We start from the raw sequence: 13,194 nt of genomic DNA on the forward strand, positions 1-13,194 counted from the left end.
GTTTGAGCTCCGGCAGCTGGTGTCGTGTCTCATCTCCTCCCACTGTGGGTTGGGATGCTCAGCTGGACAAATTGGGAAAGACGTCGAACTACAAATTATTTTCATATAATAGGAGAGTTTGTAGCCTATTATTATATATAGTTTATATTACTCCATCCACATATTTCTGTTAGATAAATATAATCTACTCGATTTTCTCTAGAGATAGAGAAATGAAGAAAGTTTTTCATCAATCTTTTTTCTGTTTAGCACATGTAACCATACACAAATCTACATGCTGGGTTATTTTCAACCCCAGCGCTGGGTCAAAAGGGACTAACCCAACCAGTTGGGCTGTATTTTTACCTATGCTTGATTGTTTTAATCTGATGTTGTTTCCATGTTTAAGTGCTATAATTGGGTCTCCGGTGCTTCTGTTAACCTAGAAAATGTGGAAAAAGATCAACCCAGTAACTTAGTTTTAGTAAACCATTCTCTACAAGCATGTGAAAAAATATTGGGTTGTTTTTAACCCAGGGCTGGGTAACTATTGAACATTTAACCCAACTCCTGGGTTGTTTCAACATGGTTGATTAACAATAACCCAGCAGTTGGGTAAAAACAACCCATTATTTGGGTAATTTTAACCCAGAAATGTGTTCTGTCCAATAGTGACCGAGCCCTGGGTTAATAACAACACAACATTTTTTTAAAGTGTAGCTAATTGAAATTGGGCTCCCCTTGTGGTGTCAGAAGGGGACCTTATTATAATAATACCACACTTTAATCTGCACTATCCAACCACGGCACTGCCATTTAGTGCAGAGGTCACACCCAAAAACGGCACATTTTTGCTCACACCTACAAAAATGGCAATTTTAAGTAAGGAATAATTGACAACGGACTGTTGAATTATTAGAAAAATAACGAAGGGGAGTGGCCATTAGACCTGAGGTGTGCATTATTTTTCAATAATTCAACGGCCCGGAGTCAATTATTCCGCTCATACTACAGTTACCAAACGTCAAGACATCGATCACATGATATATTTAAAGGGATTCATCCGGTTTTGTACTTAAATCGCTATTGTGAGTAGGACTATTTCTTACATATATCATCCAACGGCTCTTTTGCTTGTTCCAAATCTCATTTTAAGGCTGGAAATGGAGGCTTGAGCCATTGATAGCATTCTAATGCAGTTATTAATGAAGTTATTAGAAAGAGAGCGAGAGCGACAGAGACACAGAGAGAGAGAGAGAAAGAAAGAGAGAGAGAGAGAGAGAGAGAGAGATTGTGTGAATGAATCTACATCTGTGCATCTCTAAACAGCGCTGTTATTGCCTCGGAAAATCATCTGTCATGTTGTTTTTGTTAGTCCGTTATTACAGTTAACTATGCGAAGTGATATGGCACTGTAATGTGGTCAAAAGAGCTGCCTGGTACTACATTCGCCGTGCATCTCCCAGAAAATAATTGCACACCTCAAATCGTTCATCAGCCAATCAGATTCAAGCATTCAACAGACCCGTAGTATTACATGCTATAATAAATAATCTGGTATTTTGAGTTAAAGCTCTTCTTTCTGTGTTTTTGAAGCTTTGATTGTGTTTACAGTGAACAATATAACGTGTTCATGTTTCACGTGTAAAAAACACACTATAGCGCTGGTTTCACCATCCTAAAAACGGGCTGATCCTTGTTCTGTGAAGTCCCTCCTTCAGAAATACGTATCGAGTTCTGATCGTGTAGTTTGTTTAGAATGTTGTGATTCGATAGCAGCTTAGCTTGCCGTTAGCTTAGCTGGTGATGGAGTTTAGGCAAAAAAACAGTTTTACTGACGTTATTAAAGCAGGAAGTAGAGGACTGTAGTCCAAACCAACCGTTCACTGTAGGCTTTGAAAGACGAATTCTGTTAAAGAAAATATATTGCCTGGCAGTGAACTTTGACCTTTATCATTTTACAGCTATTATTTATGCTTTTATAGCAACATTACACACTAGTTTAAAAAATGGGATCAGGAAGAATGTGACCTTTAAAACATCACATACGTACTCTGGCGACACCAAAGATTTATTTGACATCTTAAAGTCTTGTAAATTTAACCCAGCACCCGGGTTTCTCCCTTTTGGAGACAAATCCAAGCTGGATTGAAAATGACCTAGCATTTTTTGGTGTATTTAGGTGCTCACATACACAAAACTCTCCCATTGATCAATCATCTTGTGTTAAAGACGTGTGTGTTTTTAGATGACATCAAGGTTCTGAAGGTTTTTGCACCCTAACTGGAGTCAGAAAACCAAAATGTTTATTGTACAAAAATCCAATGTTGTTGTGGGATAAACAAACAACGGCTCTCTATAAAGAAAGTCGTATATTAAAAAACAATCGAGATACGAAAGAGATGATGGGATTTAACCACTATAAAACAAGCCAATAAAAACATCCAACACAAAACGGTCAGAACAGGAAACTATTGAGAAATCATAAAGCTTATCCAACCGAGAACAGGCTCAAATACAGTATGACTGATACAGAAAATAAAAATGCAATCTCCTTTCGAATCCAGCAGAGACCATAATGCCATTTTCTTTTATGAGATTAAGCCCCAATAATCCTGAGACGTTATTAAGATAATACTCCCAAGTTACCACCACACGATCAGCACGACTTCAATTCTTTCATGTAAAATTCACAAACAGGCACCATGAAAGCCCCAATTTAAAAGCAGTGCAGCTTTTAGCAATCATTATTTGTTTTATTAACACACAACAACACAAAATAATAAGCTTGTTGATGATTTCCCAGCCTGCATGGTGAGTTTGGGAGACCGACCAGTTACACCAGCCAAACACCAGTTTGATAAACTGGAGGATCAGAAAGAAAATGGTAAAAATGACCACAAGAAAAATTGCAGTAAAATGGCCGCTTGTGATTGGCAGCTTCTCTGGTTGGGTGATGAGGTGTCATAACAGCTAATAATTTGTAAGACCTCCTGTAGACGGCGAGGAGAGAGATGCTCCGTTTCACAAAATGTCACACATTTGTCACTGACATTGTAACAGCTGCGCTCTAAGTCTGTGAAAGAGACATTAAAATCTCTCATAACACTATGTGCTAAACTTTTCTTTACAACATACTGTGTTTTATATAAAATATCTGAACGTTCCTTCCTTCAAGGTTTATGTAGCGTACTAACAGAAAGACCATGAAAGAACTTCCTAAAATTATACACAAAGGAAACACGCACACACACACGCACACACTTTCTGATGTACACAACATACATTAACTTGATTGAATACTTCAGATTTGTGTCCCACTAATGATCTTTCCTGAGGGTTTCTCAACACTCTCTCCTCCATTGACCTTCCAGAAAGGTCTCAACATCATTACTTCATTAGCTGATTGGAGGCCATGTTTAATATTTTGTTATCATATCGTGCTGATTAAATACGGCACCCTGACCTTGATTATGATGAAGTCCTTGAGTCCAATATCAGCTAAAACACACGCGTGACACGGGGTGAAACACAGGACAGCACAAGCGTGACCTGCAGTGTCCTCATAACTATATCTGATAATCAATGAGTACGAGCGAGTGCAGAGACAAAGCTTTGATTTCCTATTTAATCTTTGTTTTGTTTAATCAATTGAATGCAAAGCATTTAAAACTTGGGGTCTAGGGCCGAAAAATCCTATAACACAAATGCTAGTGAGACCCATATAGACGTGCACTTTGACCTATACGGCAAAAAAAAATTCTCTGGCTTTAATTATATGCTTAATACATTTTGTAGAATGTTATGCTTAGTTAAATATATTTTTGAATTTGGAAAAATATTTAGTTTTAACCTTTATACATCAACATATATTTTAAAATGTATTTCAAGGGCAAGCAAATACATACTTAATTTTACAACCTATATGGCATAAATGTATTTTTACCCAAAATATATTTTTAAATATGCTAAATACAAGTAAATTTTATAAAGTATATTTTTGTAGTTGGAAATATATTTAATTTAAACTTTTTTTAAAACTGTAATGTTTACAGGTTTATAAAGTTTTTCTTACAATGCAACGAGAATATATTTCCTTGAATTGAAATATATGGAGGGCTAAATATATATTTTTAATGCTTTAAATGTATTTATTATAAATATATATTTCAAAAAGACCAAAAAGTATGTTGGTGAAAATAATATATTTTTGTAAACATATTTCAGCAAATACATTTTTTTGCCTGAATCGCTCATGGCGGCCATATTGAACCGGACAAGATGGCGCTATAAACACACAAGTAAACTGAGGTGCTGCACGTTTTCTAGATAAAAAGCACAATTATGCAGGAGAAAAACATTTCAGTTTACAAAGCGATGTAAATGTTAGGTAACAGTATGTGTGAAAATGTCAATTTTGAGATCACTCTCTGTGACGCAAGCTGTTTACGTCAACGACTTGATTCATGTTAGTTCACAATGCAAAATAGCAATTAATGGTAAACCAGTAAACGATTTTTGACCCACCACACTATATTTTCGTGTTTGTGTGTTACACGACAGAATAGTGTAAAAGTTGTTGTGTAATGTGAGCATTACAGAGGTTTTAGTTGTTTAACAGACACCTTACAGGTGATTCAATCACTTGTGATTTCAACCATTTAATTCTTTAAATGTAAGTGTTTGTTTACATCAAACGAACAATGGGTCATGAAAATACACAATGTGTAAGATACTCATCCTGTTTGCGATGCGATCTCTTCGAGCTGAATCAAGGTGTGTGTGCTCCTGTAAACACGTGCTGGTTCACTTTACCCATGAGCTCCTGCTGCTGTATTACTGATGCTGCACCTGAAGAGGGCGCTGCTGTTCCTCAACCACTCACAGTTAATAGAGAAGTGTTTGTTAAAGGTAAAATCAACTGTATTGGCTCTGTGAAATTATTATTATTGCACAAATTTGATATGCTATTTAATATTTCCTCATGTAAAAATACAGTTGTCTTCTGTCAGCACATGAATTTACAGTGACTTCAAAGCTTTTTCATTTTTGTTTAGTTTTAGGTATACCTCTTACTTATTCATTTTATATCTATGAAATCTTTCATGCACCACATTTTACATCCCGGTTTCAGTGCAAATTAGATCAGAAAGTCTTCCTGACAGAAACAACGTGTGGTTATAAAACATTGTGGGTGTGCTTATATTATAAGCTTTTATGGGTGTACATACTTATAATACCTGTAGCTCATTTAAGATATTTACTGTGGTAACTGTCATCATACTGTAAACTGTTTAACATTCAAAAGTTTATGTCAATTTTAACCTTTTTTTTTGTTGTTTTTTGACAAAATATTGCACAATGGCTTAAGACTAAACCAGCTACTGCACCCTGCACTTTGCAAACAGACTATCAACCCAACTTCATATTAACTGGACTAGGAATCTTTGACACCTTATATATTACATTACACTGTCTCACTTTAAATATACTGTCTCTTTATGTGTATAATTGCACATATATCATACTGTGGAAACACTTCTTAAAAATAGTTTCTGTTCAACACATGCATTTCTTTAGGTTCTCGGATATTTGTATTTACCTTATATTGTAATGTAATGTTCGTTGCCGTTCTGTTTCTTTTGAGGTAAAAGCAAAATCAAAATGAATAAAATAAAATTAAGAATACAAATCTTGAATCTAATGACTGTGTGTCATATAGGTCTAAATGTCTGGACTGATACTTAATGTAGCTGCATAAACAGTGAATTTTGTTGCTAAACATTGTCAGTATGTGTCGTGACCATCTTGTGCTTAGTAAAATGACTAATTGTTGAGCAGTTTTATATTTTTAACTATGACACTGACTAATGTGGTAACAGAAGCCACATTAATGTGAGTTCACACAAAAAATGTCATCATTTACTCACCCTCAAGTTGTTACAAACCTGTATGAATTTCTTTGTTTAGCTGAACACAAAGATTTTTTAATCAAGCAGGAAACCAGAGCACCATTGACTTTCATAGTAAGAAAAATACTATACTATAATACTATAGAAGTCAGTGATGCTTTGGTTACAAACATTGCTTAAAACGTCTTCCTTTGTGTTCTGCAGAAGAAAGACATTTATACAGGTTTTGTAACAAACTGAGTGTGATTGATGACAGCATTTTCATTTTTTGGATGAACTATCCCTTTAATTCATACAGTACACTACTCTGTCATTTATAAATGTGATTGAGGGGAACTTTAATTACATTTTAATGCCATTTAGACCTGCTCATTATCAATGGGACGTTCATGAGCTCAATGTGATCCAATTTGTCTTATGTGAATAGATATATTCTGGGGACAAAAATGTCCCCAAAATGTGACAAAATGTCCAGTCGGAAACATCTTGAGAGGCGATCATCCCTTCATTCTTAAAGTCTGTTAATGTGTTTTATGATATTAATGTTCTGTATGAGTCTCTGTTTGCTTTGCACGTTCTGCACATCCAGCATTATCATATTTGAGATCTTCTGAACGGTGGCTAGATGATGTTGATGAGATGAAGATTTTGACATTTTTTGTGAGACTTACACTGAAGCCTGCAAATATTTACTGATGATTAAGGAGGCAACACACGAAGACGAGCAAAGAGGATGTTAAACTTTTTTGATGGTGATCGGTGTAAATATATAAACATCAATATTTACCCTTAATACTTACCTTTAATATTTACTAGTTTCCCAGAAGACAATAGCAATACATCGCTGTAAAGTGTTTTCATTACTAGAGTTCTCGTTGGTTGCTTATTATAGACTGTGTAAAACATTGACGTAGTGTCCGTGACATCATTCGTACCTGTAGGTTTTTGAAGAGCATTTTTGAAGGACAAAGTGGGCGTAGGCAATCGTCGCCATCTTGGCTGCGTGTCACTCACAGATAACCAACAATGGGCAAAGAGGTGGAATGTGGGTGAAGCTGAGGTGCCCGTCTAGCTCGACTGTAGTGACAGCAGCAGCAATCCACCAATCAATCAAGTGGCCACGCCCCTTAATTATGCAGAAATTATGCAGAGACTGAAAGGTTGCCCCTCTTTGTTGGCCTATTTTAATAGAGCTCCACCCCAAAGTATAATATTTTGTTGTCTAGATTTGGTTTGGTTCCCTCATTCAATATAAGTCTGTATGATAATAAGTGAAAGGTTGTAGGAGCCGCCAACTTATATGATGAATATTCATAGTGATGCTCAAAGCTCCACTAATTAGTTTCATATAAAATAAAGCAGTCTGTGCTATATATGTGTCATGTCGCCAGAATTATGTGTGTGAGAGAGAGAATCAGGTGTCTTCTACAGCTCATGAACTTAAATTGACTAAGACTCTAAAGCTTAAACAGGACAGAAATAGAGACAACCCTACTTTGTCTAAACTTTTAAACATATATCAGAACTCTTAGAGGAGCTCACGTGTGCTTAGGTGTTGATTGAGGGCTCATTGTTTGCCATTTAAATCAAGACAATCTTCATTGTGGTCTCATTGTTGGTGGACTTTAAAAGCCTCTTCTGTCTCTTCACTATAATCAATAGCTCAGGGGAGTTACTGTATCAGAGATCTCAGTTGTTTCAACATTGTCTCTGAAGTACCTCATTAGAAATAAATATAGGCAGCAATGAGTTGGTTGTAGTTTAAAGAGCAATGAAATAATGTGAAGAGCAAAGCAGCTCATTTCTTGACTCATCTGCGCACAAGTCATTGTTGACACGTCTTGTGAAACTTTCGAGGAGATACATGAGAATATTGGGTCTTTTTTTTTAAGAAACATCGTCGGACCAACGCATGTCAATATATTATTATAATATTCATTTTATGAATTAACAGACATCCCAAGTCTCCCGGAAGTTCCCAGAGTGTCCCGCATTTTGATAGCGGCTCCCTGATGCCCGCAAATTAGTTAAAATCTCCCGGAATCTAGAGCGAGCAAGAAAGAGTAGCACGCGCACGGCAGAGAGGGAGGGGGAGACCTTGCGTGTGTGTGCTAGTATGCCTCATTAAGCGCGTGTAAGACAGAGAGCATTCTGATTGGCCTGCTCCGGTAAATCAACCAATCAATTGTCAGTGTGGGCGGGCTTTTATCTCTTCTCCCGACATAGATATATACAGTTCTCCCGAAGGTGAGTTCAACAAGTTTAATATCATGTGCATATTTTTCAGGCTGGCTACTAGTTGCCAAGGCTACATGAAAACAACAAACTCCTTAGACCTGCTTAAAGTTGCAATAGAATATAAATAAAACAGTTTATATAAATATTATAAGCAGCTTATATAAATAGTAAAAGTGATCTACATATTGTAAAAATAATTAATAAATAATTGGGTAACACTTTACAATAAGGTTCATTAGCTAACATTAGTTTACTACATTAGTTAACATATAATAATGAACTGCATTTATAAAGCATTTTTTATCTTTGTTAATGTTAATTTAAAGGGATACTTCACCGATTTAGCATTCAGCTTTGTATCTGTAGAAACCCGGCAGTATTACTGAATGACCATGTTTCCCTCCCTCATTTCCCCCTGAGAGGAGAGATATCTGCATTTTGGTTCTGCAAAAAAGTCCTCCGATGATGTAATATGACGATTTTTGCATCATCGGAGGACTTTTTTGCAGAACCAAAATGCAGATATCTCTCCTCTCAGGGGGAAATGATGGAGGGAAACATGGTCATTCAGTAATACTGCCGGGTTTCTACAGATACAAAGCTGAATGCTAAATCGGTGAAGTATCCCTTTAAACATTTACTAATACATTATTCAAATCTTGTTAATATTAGTTAATGCACTGTGAACTAACACGAACAAACCATGAACAGCTGTATTTTTATTAACTAACGTTAACAAAGATTAGCAAATACAGTAACAAATGTACTGCTCATGGTTAGTTCATGTTAGTTAATACATTAACTAATGTTAACAAATGAGACCTAGTAAAGTGTTACCAATAATTGCATAGGCCTCTAGAAATTAATATTATGCTTTTATATCTTGAAATGTCATATCCTTGTCCTCCTTAATTTAAAAAAATAAAATAAAAAATTTTTGGGGGGGGGGGGGGTAGGGGGCTTCGGGATACCTCCCTGAAATGACTTTTTGCAGGTTGGGATGTCTGAATTAATATAAAGATATGTAGATCTTGTATGGTTTTTTGTGATAGTAACCAGCTGACTGACAACTTTACAGTTTTATTAAAAAAAAAGTATGATGGCATTACCAGAAAGTTTCTCAGTAAGGGTGCAGACATTAGACGTACTTAAAATAAAAAATAAATGGATTTTAAAAGTAAAAGTAGTAGCGAAATGGTAACTAAATATAGCATGCCAGTAGCATGCTAAAGCAAGATCATGCGTACACATCTATAATAATACAACTTTGTTTTAAATTGATTACAAAATATTCTTTAGAATGAATAAATCTTTCATTCGAAGACTGAGATCATCAGGTAGGTTTGAGGTAGTTATACAGACTTTTCAAACCTCCTTGTAAAACTTCCTGAATAGGTTTTACCAGTGGGTTGTGCACAATATGCAGTCCCTTATCAAGCGGGTGGCGAGCGAGCTTCTCCAGGTTTCTCAGCAGGTACATCTCCTCAGGAACGCTCTGCAGGTCATTGAAGTCCAAGTTCAAGAGTTCCAGCCTCGTCAGACGGCACAATGTCCTGGGAAGCGCATGAAGATAATTCTGCTCTAAAATCAGGATCTTCAAGTTGACCAGGTCCTGGATCTTATCAGCAATGTTCTCCAGACGGTTGTTGGCCAGGTGTAGGAAGACGAGGCTCTTCATGGCGTACACGCACGCCGGGATGTGCTCGATCCGGTTGTGGCCGAGGTTGAGTTTGGTGAGTTTCTTTAGGTTGGATAGGCTGTTTGGAAGCCCCGTCATCTGATTATTGGCCAAACTCAAGACCTCCAGGTTGGTACAGTTGCCCAGCTCTTCGGGAACTTCGTTTAGGAGGTTCCTGTGCGCGAATAGCACGCGAAGGTTCCGAAGTTTTCCGATCTCTGGAGGAAGACTGACCAGTTTGTTTCCCCACAGATTGAGGACCTCTAGGTTCTCAAGGGATCCCAGGCCCGATGGGAGAACTGACAAACTGTTTAGAGACAAATTGAGTTTATGAACTTCTTGGAGTTCCCACAACTCCACCGGTGTTTCTTCAAGACCCTTCATGGCCAGGCTGAGGGTGCTGTAACCCAAGTGTCTGGTTGTATGTTTGCGAATTCGGTCGACCGAGGAGAAATTCTCCACACAGCTGGCTTTTCGTCGCACCAGCCTTCTTGAGTCTTCTGGATTGGACCTCCGTCCGTTGGTTCTCGATGTTACATCGCCGGCTGCATGCTGCTTTGCAATGCTTTGTCTGAGGAGAAACATTGACAAGTGGTTTATGTTGATCTTTCTGTTGAGTTATTTTTTGTACGATATAAGCTCAGATTCAACGGCTAGTGATGTTTGTCTATCTCAACCTCATCGATGTGTAGTTATGAGCTGTAACTGCTTCTTTTCTGGTTAAGGTTTAGTCTCTCTCTTTCTTTCTCTCTGTGAGCAGCTGTCGTGGTCACTACAGCTTTGTTTTGAGCCCTTGTAATTCAGCTCAGTAATGGAATAACTGCAAAGTTATTAAGACAGTGTCTATATCCACACCCAAACACAGTTATAGTCTTGTACGTCTCTATTAGTAGACATGCATTTGAGTATTTGTCCATACGCCTACAGTATATATATATATATATATATATATATATAAAACATCCAGCTTCATATTCACAGGACACATGATCTCCGGCCTGCACTATGAGTGAGGTACAGTTAAGCCAATGGGTCGTCATATTTTCCATGGTAATCTCATTGATAATCCCCAGTGAGACCTTTAAAAGAGAAGCATTAACCTCGTGTCTAACTTTATACATTGCAATGAACTAACACAGAGAGGCATAATATGATTGAGAGACACAAAAGAAGAAAAGAGAGAGAGAGAGAGAGAGAGAGAGAGAGAGAGAGAGAGAGAGAGAGAGAGAGAGAGAGAATTGTACTTACTGGATGTATTCTTAAAGGGATAGTTTACACCAAATCAGTGGAAATGTCTTAAGAGTCTGTCTGTGATGTCCTCCACTGTCTCTCCATCTGTCTGTACAACCAGATTTTTTTAAATCCTTCATGACATTTTTAATTGGATGGACACCTCACAAAAACTGTAACTCTTAACAATTCTAAAGCTACAAGTATAGTTCCGTTTTCATGCATATGCAAGTGTCCATGAACAGTGTGTGTGATGCAAATTTCATCATCAGAATAGTATGCACATGTGCCTTTGACTGTGCACTTACGCGTACATGTAAAAAACAAACTATATTCTGGGCTTAAAGGGCTGTTTATAGTTTGTTAAAGATAACAAAAATATTAACAATATTGATAACTAGCGCCAACACCATCGAACAATAATGAGAACTTTGTTTATAAACTTTACGCTGATACATGCAGTATTCATGCAAATTATTTACTTTTAATGGCATTAACTAATATTGTAGATTTCCTTTAATAAAATTGTTTGTCATTAAACATGTAAATATGATGTCCTTATTGCATGTACAGCAGCTATAACCAGCAGATGTCCTCAGCTAAATAGTGAATCTAGTTTGTGTAATCTATCATCTTATCTATTAATTTAGTAGAATATATATTTAAGCAATATCGCTCGAGTAGAAGGGTGATATAGCTCTATATCATCACGGCTGTGATTAGGCCAGAGGCACGAGGCTGTAGGAGGCAATCACAGCCGTGATGATATAGAGCTATATCACACGACTCCGAGAGCGATATTGCTTTTATACAACAGTTCGACGGCACACGTTTGAAAAACGAAAACAAGAAAACAACAACGGAGTTATTTTAAAAGCCTCTTTGTTTGAGAACTACTTCTTCCGCCACGGATTTGACGGCGGCCAGAATGACAGGTAACACTTTCGGCTGCTTTGAAGCTCATAACAACTCAATGGACAGAAAAGCCGTTTCCTTATATTACCGTTTCTTGGTCACAAAGTGTAGTTTTAAGATTAGTTCAGTTAAGAATATATATTTATTATATTTAAATCTGCAGTCGATTAGTAAAGATAGCGCTTGTTTGAACGTTTGCTTAGTGAGATTCGGTACAAATGAGAACCAAAGCATGAGCGGACGTCAGTGTTCACTCGCCCCGCTGACCACCGCCCTCTCTGGGCTACATCTCTGACAGGGATTCCCTGGCTCTCATGTTGGCCTGATGGTCAAAAATGAGATCAAATCAGCAGTATTTGGTGTCATGATCAAACTATTACTTGTTTTCTTATTCATATTTAGTGTCTTTTGTGTTGTTATTGTTTTGGCGCGAGGTAAAAGTGAATAAAACTATACTTATATAAATGTTACTATTGCTTTCCCATTTAATCTTAACGTGATACGAGCACTCGCTTGTTATTAGACTTTGTTCTTGTCAGTACTATATAAAAATGTTTTTTATAAGTGTCAGAGAGATGTTTTTGCATGCTGCTTATAAATATATCAGTGGCGATATCTCATAACATGTTTTAATAGTCACGTCACGATAAAGTAAATGATCAACGTCCACATTTAAAAGCTGCGGGGCTTACCTGCAGTTCCACGGTGTTTTCGCGTTCTGAGGAGAGAGATCGCTCCAGAAAAAAATTGTGTTTACATTCCTCTTTCCAAGTGTTAATCGTCCACACGATGTGAGAAAACATTACTTCCATTAACTTTAACGTAACATCCAAGAGCGCTGATCTTTGACGGAATAATAACTTCCGATTGGGGATTCACATACTGATTTACGAGCTAGTGAACTAATGAGACACACGGAGAGTGATTCAAAACAGCGCATCTGTGTTTGTCCATTTGTGCGTGCAGTTTTTCCATTCAGAGATGAGCCTGTTTAAAGGACCTCCATTCATATACGAAAGGTGAAGCGGTTACTGTGCCGTTATCAGTACAAGATCGCATAGCTCTTAGCCAAACAGATTCGAGAACCAGAAAGAACTGTTGTATATATATATATATATATATATATATATATATATATATATATATATATATATATATATATATATATATATATATATATATATATATATATTTATACAACAGTTCTTTCTGGTTCTCGAATCTGAATATATATATATATGA

General features: G+C 36.9%; 1 protein-coding gene across 1 annotated transcript; it reads right to left on the reverse strand.

Moving 5' to 3' along the window:
* Positions 1 to 9,199: 9,199 nt before the first annotated feature.
* On the reverse strand, positions 9,200 to 10,750 carry LOC129443269 (uncharacterized). The gene has a single exon (XM_055203762.2). The coding sequence runs from the start codon at positions 10,390 to 10,392 to the stop codon at positions 9,463 to 9,465; it is 930 nt and encodes a 309-aa protein (XP_055059737.2). The 5' UTR covers positions 10,393 to 10,750; the 3' UTR covers positions 9,200 to 9,462.
* Positions 10,751 to 13,194: the final 2,444 nt, after the last annotated feature.

Source organism: Misgurnus anguillicaudatus, unplaced genomic scaffold (assembly GCF_027580225.2).
Source record: "Misgurnus anguillicaudatus unplaced genomic scaffold, ASM2758022v2 HiC_scaffold_26, whole genome shotgun sequence".
NCBI lineage: Eukaryota > Metazoa > Chordata > Actinopteri > Cypriniformes > Cobitidae > Misgurnus > Misgurnus anguillicaudatus.